Source organism: Vipera berus (genome assembly GCF_964194415.1).
Source record: "Vipera berus genome assembly, chromosome: 1".
In the NCBI taxonomy this organism is placed as follows: Eukaryota; Metazoa; Chordata; class Lepidosauria; order Squamata; family Viperidae; genus Vipera; species Vipera berus.
In genome coordinates, this window is record NC_138202.1 from 155,574,748 (window position 1) to 155,588,071 (window position 13,324).

At 35.8% G+C, this 13,324-nt stretch overlaps 1 protein-coding gene across 1 annotated transcript in view; it reads right to left on the reverse strand.

Annotated features, from left to right (window-relative positions):
- The window catches only part of GALNT3 (polypeptide N-acetylgalactosaminyltransferase 3), a 34,619-nt gene that overhangs the window by 12,410 nt on the left and 8,885 nt on the right, over window positions 1-13,324 (reverse strand). Inside the window, exons 2-7 of the mRNA XM_081321799.1 lie at window positions 11,627-12,210; window positions 10,336-10,508; window positions 8,059-8,208; window positions 5,058-5,292; window positions 2,476-2,593; window positions 1,928-2,128 (exon numbers count right to left, since the gene is read on the reverse strand). Coding sequence (XP_081177925.1) covers window positions 1,928-2,128; window positions 2,476-2,593; window positions 5,058-5,292; window positions 8,059-8,208; window positions 10,336-10,508; window positions 11,627-12,141 — 1,392 coding nt within the window. The 5' untranslated portion in view covers window positions 12,142-12,210. The remainder of the gene's footprint in view (window positions 1-1,927; window positions 2,129-2,475; window positions 2,594-5,057; window positions 5,293-8,058; window positions 8,209-10,335; window positions 10,509-11,626; window positions 12,211-13,324) is intronic.

The window sequence follows — 13,324 nt, forward strand, 5'->3', positions numbered from 1 at the left end:
TGTTGCTCTTGATTACTTTTGTTGTTGTGTGATTTTACTTGGTGGTTTTACCAGGCTTTAATTGCCTTACCAGCAAATCTATTTCCATACAGATTACTGGTGGCCACTGGTGTGTGTCCATGTCCATAAACGGCTTCTTTATCCCTTTCGCACAGGGGCAATTTTTGGAGTGAGAGAGATACAACAACACTATAATAAAAGAGTGCTGAATTGGGTTGCAGTAATCAGCTCTGGCTAAACCATCTTTGTAGCTTCCCTCATTTCACCCTTGAGCAGGTTTTTGATATATAACATTCAGTGGAGGAAAGGACAATGGGAGATCTCAGTACATTTGATATGCATAACAGGAAGTCTCCAGGTTATGAACCTCTGGCTTACGAACAATTCCTAATTACAAACAGGCTGCTGACCAGCAATGAGATCTAACTCAAATGGTGGATGATGCTTCTGCCTTGCAAATCGAAGAGCCGCCAAACACAGTGCCTCCAGGAGAATCATGAAGTAGTGAGTGCATTTTTAGTGGTTCCTGAAAGCCCGGTGCAGCTTCAGCACATCTTCAGCTTAAGGAAGAACGCCATCTGCTATATAAGCGAAGATTTCCCTGTACACCATTTATTTGCCTATCATTATCAGTGCAGAGCTGCTTTTTGCCATTCACACACCACTACTTCCCACTGCAACCTTTCCCTGCTTTCTTCTGTGAAATCAGCTTCTGCTATGACATTTGTTTGCAGCAGAAAACTAGATAGCGGGGGTTTTAAAGAGCTTAGTTTTAAAATGTAAAGTAAATGTTAAGTATGTAAAGCAGCATTGATTTAGGCCATGTTGCTTGCAACACCATGTTCTCACACAGCAGAGAGTAACTCTAGGATGTAAGTGGTCTCCACTCTGGGTTTCACGCTGGGTCCTCAGAAAATAGAAATACACACTTTTTCCTGGCCGATAGGAGCTCGGAATACATAAAGCCTTTAAGTTTAAGTAATTCACTTTGTGATGTTTACATTTCTTCTAAAGGTTTCCTAAGTTGCTTAAGACATAGCTTTCATGAGTAAGTACTTGAAACAATAAGATTTTTTTTAAACTAAACTAAAAAAAAACCCTAAACAAACAAGATAGGTTTGAGGACCTACCTGTATACTAGGGAAGCCTTAAAAACTGGATTTATCTCTTTCCCCTTGACTCACTGTTGTCACATAAGCTTCCAGTAACCCAAATTAGCGACAATGCTTCCCCTTCTATAGAGTTCTCTGACAAATTCAAGCATATTTATCCTTCTTATCAAATAAGCCAACGTCCTTTATGGTACTTATCCAAAGTACTTATATACGCATACACATAAACACACACACACATAGACACAGATGCACACATGGTATACATTTAAAGGCACCGAGCTAGAAACCAGAAGACTATGAATTCTAGTCCCACCTTAGGCATGAAAGTTGCCTGCATGGATTTGGGCCAGTCACTCACTCTCAACCCATGGCATCAAGCTTGGGCGATAAGTTGGTCAATTCCTGTCACAACCAATGGATCAACACTCAGTTGAACCAAAAAAAGCATACCTTGCACTTGTGAGAAGAATGCTAGGAAGAAAAAAAAGCATAGTCCTAGAACTAGCTTTCTAATATTCACTCAAGTGATTAACTCTAATTTATTTAAAGCATATTCAAGCTTTCTCAATTCTTTCATTTTGATTAATGAAATTCTTCCAATTCTAATCTGATGAATAGACAGATGGACCTGACTCAATTACTCAGGTTCCGATATTGTGAAATATTAAATAAACTATAACTGGCTGTTATTCTATTCAATATTTTGCCAAGCAAAGCAAATCATACATAGTGCCTAAATAAATAATAATTTTTGCTCACCAAGAATTTCAATGAAGCAACTGATTTCTAATACCACCACCATCGCCACCTACTTGTTTAACAATTTTTGTTGCTTCTGTGTTTCTCCGATAAAATATATATTTATATTCATCCATCCATACTTCTGCAAGGCGAACTTGATTCCGGGTAATCACTTGAGTCCCTTTTGGAAAAGTATGGGGGCTCTTGCTGCGAAACACATGACCCACAACTGAGCAAGGTATAATTTCCAACTGCCCCCCACACTGCCACACCTGAAAAATACAGAACTGTACTCAGTAAAACCTTTAGTAGCTGCTATCAGGTCAGAGTACATGTATGTACCGAAAAGATTTAAAGTATTGCATTGCCACACAGATAATACTAAAATGAAGTTTTTTTAAAATATGAATTAAGCATGAATTAATAAATAATGTGCTGACCAAACCAAGGATACCACTCCTAGAATTTACACGATCATTTTATTTTTCTATCCCATCATTATCATATGGTTAATTTGTCTGCTCTGTCTGCAGAGTGGAACTAAAGGTTTAAGAAGTTTTATCCCAATGTAGATAGTCATTTTGCCAGTAAAAGACATGTGAATACTCTATTAACTTACACGGAAAGACATTTCCAGATTTTCTCCTCCCCATATTTCCATTTCTTCATCATAGCTTCCAATTCTATAAAAATAGTCCTTTGATATTGAAAAAAGACCTCCTGCAAAAGTTGGTGTTCTGCGAGAGGGAGGGAGGAAGTTGGGGGGAGGGAGAGAATAAATCTGATTCAAATAAATCTGATCAACTGAACTAACACCACCAAGCAAATATATCCAATGTTATACAAGTGCAAAACCCCTCATACAATGAAATTTCTTACCAATTCTGTTCTTTTGCAATCATATCCCAGCTTCTTGAAGAACATTTGGAGTGTGTGTGAAAGAACAGTGGGATTTAGTCTATTCTAACAGAACAGTATGTCAGTGAAATGACATCACTAAATATAATTCTGTATCAAAGTCAGCGAAAGCAACACATCAACAGCAGTGGAACATACATTTGTGAAAATGACTGACTGCCGTCTGAACTTATACTGCAAGCCATTTCAAAATCAGAAACAGAAAAGAGTTTTCCTGGGGGCTTTTGATATCTGAGGATAAATAAACTTACTTGATTTGACATGCTTCCAGCCTAATATAGTAATATTGCTACAGTAAAATTAAATCAATGAAAAGTCGACAAGTTCAATAACTTTTCAGAAGTCAGTCATTACGAAGAAGTAAACTAAAATCCAATGTAAATTTCAAGCGAATTATATCTAGGATCCGATCTGGGTCGGTCACCGGGATCAGAGGTTTAGTCTTCCAAGATTTTGGACTTGTGCTGGAGCCCGTCCTTAGGGAGCTTCTCTCTCAAGAAAGAGAGAGAGAAAAGTTCCATGAAGATGGGCTCCAGCACAAGTCCGAAAGCTTGGAAGCTTAAACCTCTGGCCCTGGTGATTGACACAGATTGGATCCTGCAACAATATCCTGGGACACGTGTATTTATCTTCATTCATGAATTATATCTAGCCTGTATTCCACAAGATTCTAAAAATTCTAAAATCAACTCTTCCCCATATACAATCCATTTACAGTTAATCAAACTATTGAACCTAGGTGTCAGCCTTTTGAGATAGGCCAACCTGTCAAGCAGTGTCAGGAAAGAGCTTTCCAGAGATTCCGGCATTCTATTTTATTATTGTAGGATTAATTAACAGAAAGCCTTGTCCAAAACCTTCACCACTCCCTTTTAAAGACAAATGTCAACGCTCTAACATCGGATGTTCTTGCTTTGACAAAAGATGAAGCAGCAGCTATTTTATATTTCTACTTGTATATCACTTTTAGAGTTAAATTTAGATGAAGAAGGGAGGGGGAAGGAAGAATATGCATGGGGGATACGTTAGACATAATAACATAGCAGTGGAGCATTTTCAAGGTTGAATGTAATAAGAGGTGATAAGAAAGAACTGGGCATTAAGCTAAGGAGGGAGAACTTACCTTTCAAACTAATTGGAGAATGTGATTTATGACAGCAACAAAAGGAGGGAACTATGTTTTAATATTATTGTGCTTTGGGGAGGGGAATCCAGATTCCGGCTTTAACCAAGCACTGCCGATGTTATATTGCTCTAATAAAAGACTTTTAAGGTAAACAATGCCTCAGAGTTCTTTGAAGAGCTCATCCGTCAGAAACTTGACAACACAAAGGTCATGGTGGGACTGTTCTGAGTTACTTTCTGATACTTCTTACTTTCTCAGGGCTGAATAAACAGTACATCTCTCCCATCTCCTTCACAAAACCCGAGGAAAATTGCTCCACACTTAGGAATATTAGCATGGAATTCTTTCAAAGTTTGCATTGCAGTTATTCAGTTATGTATCACTTTTAATTTATTTATTAAATTTAGTTGCTGTTCTGTACCAGCCTGCTACCGGCCCTGCAGAAAAGGCAGGGACAACCCCTTTTTCAAGAAGGCAAGAGGCTGGAATTACGCCTGCCAAATTTATTGCAACAAAAACAAACGGAACAAGACAAACCAAGAAACAGGAGCTTTAAGAAACATGAACTATCCGAGCGGTTGCCTTCAGCAAACCAGCCCTCCCCACACATTCCCCTTATATAGAGTTCAGGGCGTGGCTTCTCTCTGCCTCCTTCCGAGAAGCCCCATTGCCTTCCTCTGTTTACTCCTAATTGACTGCCTCCTGCATCGGGCATCCTTGAACAGGGCCAGCTGTGGGTCATCTTCATCCACGCTGTCAGGCTCACACAGCTGGGTCTCCATGGTGACCAAGTGGGAGGGGCCTGGCTGAGGGCTCTCATCAGCAAGATCTTCAACCCCCTCAGCAAGGTCTTCAACACCCCCCTCCTCCTCCTCTGAGTCGTCCGACCCAACTGCCGAACCCACAGGCTGACCCTGAATCACAACAGTTGCCACCCATCTCATTTTGAAGCAACGTTTACACTTAGTGGATAGAACTTATTTTATATTAATTTTTGCACACATTAAGTGGACCAGGCTTTCTTTGGGTGCAATAAATATATTTAAGAGATGAAAACTGGATAGCCAGATACATAAAAACATAGAACTTTTGTTCTTTTGTATTTTATTCACAAAAAAGGATAACAAAAAGTGAATAACTCACGTTTCATTACTTACTTAATAGGATAAGTTTCGTCTTTCCTTCTTTTGTTTTCATGTTCAGGAAGAGATTCCCAGCCAAAGGATAAACTCCAGTCAAAATTTCCTCTGTTATGGTTTTGACCGTAAGGAGAAGGTTTATTAAACTCAAAAGTATTGAGGTCAATAGAAGAAATATCAGGGCTTACAACACAAGTATCATTTTCAGCTATTCTGGCTAGTAAAGGTTCTAGCCATCCATAAAAACATTCACCTAAAAGAAAGAAATGAGCCGTTTTTCCACCTGCACAAGAACATTTCAAATACACTTCAACTATAATTTTAGTCCCTGAAAATTATTTTTAAGAACTGTTCCACAGAACACTTTTTTATCAATTTCATAAATACCTCAACAGTTTACACACAATTATCATTAAATAACACAAAATATCAAGGGACAATATAATTTTAAATAGTTTTCACAGCCGAATAGTTATTCAAAAGAAAAAAAGTTAAATGTGTCTGAAGCCATATAAATATTTTAAAAAATCTTGAAAATTTTAATTAATCCTGTGAATAAGACAAATATTGTTTTATTATATTTTATATTAAATGTATTTTTCAGTTTTCAAACTTAATTCAATAGTTATTTTGGTAAATAAAAGCCGACATATAAACAAAGGCACAAAGAAGAGCAAGAACAAAGATTTAAACAGATGTAGACAAATTCTAATTCTTTTATATTGCTTTAATTTAGTTTATGTAAGAAAATGGTCAACTAAATCTATGAATAAACTTGGATGCTTCTCTGAAATCAGTGAAATTTAATTTCTTATTCAACTGCAGTTCTTTCAACAGCATACACATTCATCAACTGCAGAAAATTTTTCAGAATTTAACAAGTTGTCCTAGGGAAGTTTCACAAAATAATTCTAAAGAAGCAGCTGCATTTTCTTTTCATCTTTCTTGCCTTATACATTTTACAAGTAGCTAAGTCTAAGTCCTGAGAAATGGAACTACCAAACTTCTGCTTACTACTGTACATAAAGGTAAGAAAGCAAAGTAATAATATTCAGTTACTAATTCTGTTTCCTCACACTCAACTCTCTTGTCAAAAGTCTAAGTACCCAAAAGAAAACTTCTAAACAGGTTAGGTTTGTTTTTTTATTTCTCCTGTTTACTGAAAGGAATTTTGAATTAGCTGAGAGGAACATTAAATTAAAAGTGCCTTTTCATATATAATGTTTAAAATTTAGTGATCACACCTAGGAAAGAAGAAATAATAAAGAAAAACAAAACTTTATTCCTTTTTTGGTGCGTGAGCCAATTAGGAATCGGTATTTGGCCTTGTCAAGATGTCCTATTCTTTCCTGCTTTTTTTAAAAAAAAATCAACTTAAATCTCAGTATATTCAGTATACTTCTAAGTATACTTCAATTTGTTCTTGAACAAATTCTGGCAATATCACTAGTTGTTTTTGTTTAAATTCTGTCAATATTTACTTATTTTTTGATACTATAACATTTTATTGGTTTAACCTTTCTTTTGAAAAGTCTAAGCTCTGCAGGTGCTTGGAAGCAAACTCTTCTTGAATTTTAAATGTGCAAGGAATTGGGAGCCTGTTGTTATTCAAGGAAAGGAAAGTATTCCATGCAAGTTCAGAGATGTTTTTCTTTCCATATTTCTAGATCCTGAAACGTACTCCTGGTCAGAGTTCATAAACGTTTTAGAAGACCTGATAGAACAATCACTTCTAACAAGTGAGCAGTCAGCAGCACTTGACATATTTAGGTGTTGTTAGAAAGGCACGAATGGTCCTGAAAAAGGGCAGAGAACACTTTGCGTTTTCTAATCGTGGAGATCCACAGCGCCATTTACTGGGCAATGATTTTAGTTTCATTCTAGTGGATAAAGCCCCTGCATGGATTACTGCCTTGTCGTGGCGAAGGGGCTTGCGTAATTCAATGAAGCTATGAGCTATGCCACCCAAGACGGACAGGCCATAGCAGAGAGTTCTGACAAAACGTGATCCACTGGAGAAGGAAATATACACGTGCTCGTAAGTATTTTTTTTATCAAATCACTTATTTCTGTCTAACAATTCTCTGGCAAGAATTCACTTACTTATTTGGAATTACTCAATTATTTCAAGTCTTGAACTGTAAGATAGGATCAATGTATGTGAACTGTTCTGGATTTTGGAGTTACTTAGAAGTAGTTGCTTGCCTTTACATTTAGTTCCCAATTTCGTTTCTGCTGCAACTAATTATGAATTATACTGCATACAATAATATACCTTTGAACACCAGACTTATCCTGCTGAGATATGCCTTCAACTCTCTTTACTAATCTTAAGAAGTGTACTGTTTAAGTTCTGGACTTCTAAATACTAAGTTATGATGGCAATACCTCAATATTCTTAAGTTTGAGAAATAGCATATTAAATTTATTTATTTTTTATTTTATTGGATTTATATACCGCCCTTTCCCGAAGGACTCAATGATGCAGTGGGGGAAAGGAATTCTAAAGCTTCTCTATTTTCTCAGTTCCTCTGTAACACTATAAAAATCCCAACCATTTTATGCATTTGCATGGCAGATTTTGTGATGTAACTCCATATATTTAAATACCTACTTGAGAATCTATCTTTTAAGAAACAAAAAACTATTTCCTACTCTAACAAGATGAAGCCTGTCGTCTGCCATGCTTCTATTAAATTAAAAATAATAATTCAAAAGAAAATCACACACATAGTAAGCATTTATTTTATTGTATTTTAGCATATTTTTCACATTATTATTCCTTTAGAGACATGCAACATGTTTTGCGGTTCAAACACCTTGACCTCAGAATACTGATTCCAATTTTGAAAAGAGCTCACCAGAAGCAACTTGATCCTGAAATGAGCTACAGTAGCTTCCCTAAATCAGTGCATCCCAATTTTAGATTTGATAGAAATTCAGTGGCAAAAATAGGATAATATGTCTCAAGTTACTTTATGCTCCTCTAGTGCTCAGTGAACTATCTAGGCATACTTACAGTGTGCATCCAAAAAAGTCAGGGTTTCTCCGGTAGCTACTGAAGCACCTAACAACCGAGCAGTGATAAGCCCCTTTCTTTCCTTTTGTCGGACAACTTTAACTATTTGGAACTGTTTCACATAATCATCTAGTTTATCCTGCAAGTAGTCTGAAAAGAAAACAAGTTATTTTCTATACCTTCAACGAACATAAGGTTAAAATTTATTTGTTAGGATCAGTTTTTCAGTGAAGAAAACCAAAAAATAATGTAATTTTTCAATGACCATGGTTACAGTTCTAAAAGCCTCCTTACCATCTCATTACTAAAAGATGAACAAGTGACCAAACAAGTACCACCTCAATCCAGCAAAACTGTAATTGCTAATATCTACTAGTAAAGTTAAGCTCTGGCAAATTTTTGTGCTTTTGGAAAAAAGTGATCCATATATTTAGTTGGAATCAAATGAATGTTATTTTGTCTTATTTAAACCAATTTGGCTTTACAATCAAGCACTTGAATATTGTTATAGACAAGTGTTACATTTTAAAAGAAAAATTAAAGGTTAATTTTGACTTAAGAGACTATGGCCAATGTTTAAAGAGAATAAGTTGTTGATGAAATATTGTTTAAAAAAATCTGTTCTCAATATGAATTACTCATACGAATTTCTTATAATGATCCAGTATCAATGACAGGTAGCAGGAATCAGCCTTACGATCTATGTAAAAAATGTGCATCACATTTATCATTCATTCAGGACAATAATATTCCCACAAGTCCTACATATACACAATCGAAAATGATAATCTTAGATCACAATGGACTACACACAGGCACTTTTAGAATATTACTCAATTGCATGAATGGTTGTGGCAGTGTCATGCAACAGGAACAATCTGAAACAACATGAGCTGTTCTAATCAGAATGAGGCTTTCGGAAGACAGAAGGAAAAGTTGAAAATGGACAACTAATACACTAGGAAAATACTGATTAACAAGACAAAGGGGCACATTCTATGCCATATTCTACTACGTATATGATTAAGCATGTAATATCAAGCTACTTTTCCCCTTTGACAACAAAAAAGATATTGCTGATTAGCTCAGAACCAAGATATGTTGCACACATATGCCTAATCTTCTCTTGTTTGTAGTACTGAGCCTCCCCACAATTGCTTTAATGGCTTCAGTTACTGCTTAAGTGAGGGTAGAAAGAATGTGCATCCTGTATTTCAACAATCTGTTAAGTCCTAAAACATCCAGTAATGGCGACTGTAGGGGAAGAACTACCAGGATGAATTGATGCACTGTATTCTTTTAATAGGAATCTTAGTAAGTGTAGTATGCAAAGAAAGTCTGTGACTTAATTCAAATACATCCATCTTTAGGCTTCTCAATGTAATGCTATCTACATATGATTTAGAATTCCATCTCCTTTATTTTCCATCACCGAGGAACTTCATTAGAAAGTGTTCCTGCTTTATAGCGTAGCAACCCTTTAAGACAGAGGAATAGTTTGATAGTAATTTATCAGGTTTAGCATCACATCAAGCATTGCATAAAACCAACTAGTCCAAATATACTGCTAAAACAATTTGGCACATTTCCAATTCTAGCTTGATCAACTGAGATCTAGATGTAAAATAATCTTAACCATAATTTGACTTAGATTGAACTGAGCCAAAAAGAAAGGGCATGCAAACTAATTCAGCTTAAAAGCATATGTGGATATATATATATTGTACAGGTAGACTTCAACTTACAACCACAATTTGGACTGGAACTCCAATCACTAAGCGAGGTGATCATTGAGTGAGTTCTGCCCAATTTTACAACCTTTTTTGCCAAGGTTGATAAGTAAAACACCCCATTCATTAAGCAAATCACTAATGTTGATCAGCAAATCCCGTTTTCCCCACTGACTTTGCTTATAAAAAGTTGTCTGGGAAGGTTACAAATGGTGATCAGTGACCTCAGGACACTGCAAACCATAGGCTGCCAAGCACTCCTATTCTGATCACATGACTGTGGGAATGTTGCAGCAGTTGTGCTAAGACTAGTCTAAGTCTCTTTTTTCACCATTGTTGTAATTTCAATCAGTTGCTAAACAAATGGTCCTAAGTCAAGGACTATCTCTATGTGACTGTTGGCGTAGTATATGGAGGTGGATATTTCATCCCTTGAAAGGGCTGTCCATTCTTTACTGAAGAAAGAAAAATGTGTATATTTTCAGGTTATATTAATTAGTAAAAACCAAATATGAAAGTAATCTATAGTTTAGAGACAGCATCTTACCGTCCACACTGGCATCATCTACCAAAATTATTTCCTTCAATAATATTGCAGGGGAAGTATACATCACACTGTAAACTGTTCTCAGAAGAGTTGACCATGCTTCATTGTGAAACACTATGATAACACTTGTAGTAGGCAGTGGAGGACAACGCTTAAATTTCTGTTCAATACATCTGGAGGATAAAACCATAGTTTATTGGAAAAAATTGAATCAGAAATGTCAGATCTTGATACTCATGGCATCGATAAAACACTTATCAATGAGCTTTGCACATATGGTAGAACTATTTAATCGTTACTTTAAAAAACATGTAACAAAAGTAACATGGCACAGGTATTTTCAAAGAATCTCATTTAAAACAATAAAATGATAATCTCTGTATCACATTGTGTATAATGGTATGTGGAAATGACTTGGCCCAGAGATGCTGTCTAGGGAATGCTCAGATAAGAGACAGCTTAATCCACAGCTGAAAATTGGGTGGGGTAAGAGGTACAGAAGAAGCCTTTACTAATTCCTTGGGATGAGATCTATACTTTCAGACTTGCAAGATTCTACTAATCTAGGCTACAATAAAGTAGAATAAGCTCATCTGGTCAAATTTCCTATCTAATCCACCTCATAAGACTGACATTATGAGGGAATATAAAGATTTATAATAATTTCCCACAAACCTGCATCATAACTAGCAAACTATTCAAATTTAAAATAAACAAGTTTAAAATAAAAAAATTTCTACTGCTGGAAAATTGCATTAAGAATTTAATCAACGTACTGGAAGTGCTCCAACCCCATATAATTTTTTCAAGATTTCTTAATATTTTTAGATGCATCATTTGCTATCAACTATTTCAAATGTAGGTATGTATCTGTACGCTACACCTACAGATGTAAGAATTAGCAATTACGTTATTATTAAGAAATTTTTATAGCCATCCTACTCAGTAACACCAGGCGACTTACCAAAAAAAATCCCAATACAAAATCTAATAAAGCCACACCCTCCTGGTGACAACAATCAAACCAATCATTTGATGGCCCCATATCACCATGGGGTCCCCAGGCCCACTGGCAAAATCACGTCTTCAGAAAGACTATAAGAGTGTCAAGATGGGGGCCAATCTTATTTCCGCAAGGATGATGTGGCTTGGGGGAAGCTATAATAACAGTAGTCACAGTTCACATCTTAATACAGAAATAGAAGCTCAAGATACCCTTTTTCAACATTTTACATATTTTTAATCAAAAACTAGAATATTTGTTCTTAGATCCAAATACATTTCAACGTACTCAGGAGGTCGTGTGTCTGGTCCTAGATCTCGATGTAAAGAAATCCGATCACTGGCAAATAAATTAAAACAATGCTTTTCTTCACCGTGCTCTTTCTCTTTCTGTTCATCTGGGCTTAAATTGATGATTTTGAATGCTTTACCAGAAGCCCCTGGAGTATTAGGGTCCTGAGGGGGACGGTCAAGGTAAGGAGTCAGTTCGCCAGCTGTGTAATATCCTGGTAAACAATGCTTCTGTTCAGCATTATGAGTCTGCCTAAGAGGTGCTTTAATTTGCATTTTTGGTTTTGCAGCTTTAATGTTGTTCACAGCATTTAACACTAGATCTAATACACTTTTCTTTTCATCATGAGATGGCACTCCAGGTTCCTCATTAAATTCTTGGACACCTACTTCTCGTTGTAACAGAACCAAAATTATTAAGAAGGCAAAAATAACGAATGTAAATTTCCAAAGTTTCTTCTGGGAAAACTGTTTCATTATGAAGCGCCGTAGCATTCTCATATAAGTCATCATGGAGAGTAGACATATAGAACTGCTTCAAAAATGTTCTTTTATACAAAAAAGTTCACAAAATGGGAAAACCTGCAAGATTTTTAAAAATATTAATCATACCAATGTATGTTTTATTCATAAAAATAATTGCAACAATTTAAATTAATAAATTCACAAAGTCACTACCTTTCAGGGTTGCTGAAATAATGTTCATTTTCTAAACTTATTAGAGTATTTGAATCCTATAAGAACCCTCATTAGATACATCTGCCAATTTATTCTTATTGTACATTGATTATTCTTAGGTATATTCTACTATATATTTTAGATCAGATCCTCTAAAATTTTTAACTGTTAGACATAAACAACCACTTGGGGCTATGAATCTCAAGGAAGTTCACAATATTCTGTTATGTGTCCCTGAATTGTGTCCCTGAAACAGGGGGTTCAAACTTCGAAATTAGTCATTCTGTTTTGGAAGTGTTCCAATTTTGAAAAGGTACTTTCTATTTTGTGTGCTTTGGAGCTGATCCAACTTTAAAACGGTCCTTTTCTGTTAATGCCCGTCGCTCAGTTGATCACTTCTGGAACATTCAGGTGGCCCATTTTGGGACTGAAAAGACAAAATGTTTTGCGCATCCCAAATTAAATCTCCACTTTTCCTTTCAGTATCCTATATGCATTTTCAGATATTTCTCAAAACCATTTTTACACCTTTGAATGGTTGAAGACTTACAACTAAGATTAGCAAAACCATTTTTACAGTCTTCCTATTGGCAGAGAACCATTTCTACCTGAAGAAAGATCCATATTAAAATAACCGTAAAATGTATTAAAACAGCACCGTCCAAATCATAAAAGTTATATTTTAATTAGAACCACGGCATTTTTCTTTTTCCAATGAAACTTCTGGTTGTATTTTTTGATTGCCAGACAGTAAAAGAAAAACCTGTAGTTTCAATATTAAGCAACAGATTATTTATGTCCAGATCTATGTCATTTGAGAGGACAGAGAGGTTAAGCTGCATTACAATGTTATGCATTTATTTGACATGGTAGAAATTCTAATTTTACAGATGGATGGATACTTACCAGTATGTCTCTCACATTACTTCTGAATGTGTTGCTACCTGCCAGGCACTTTGCCTAAATCAGAATAGTATATGCTATTTACTATTTGATAAGCATCTTGCCCAGTCAGGTA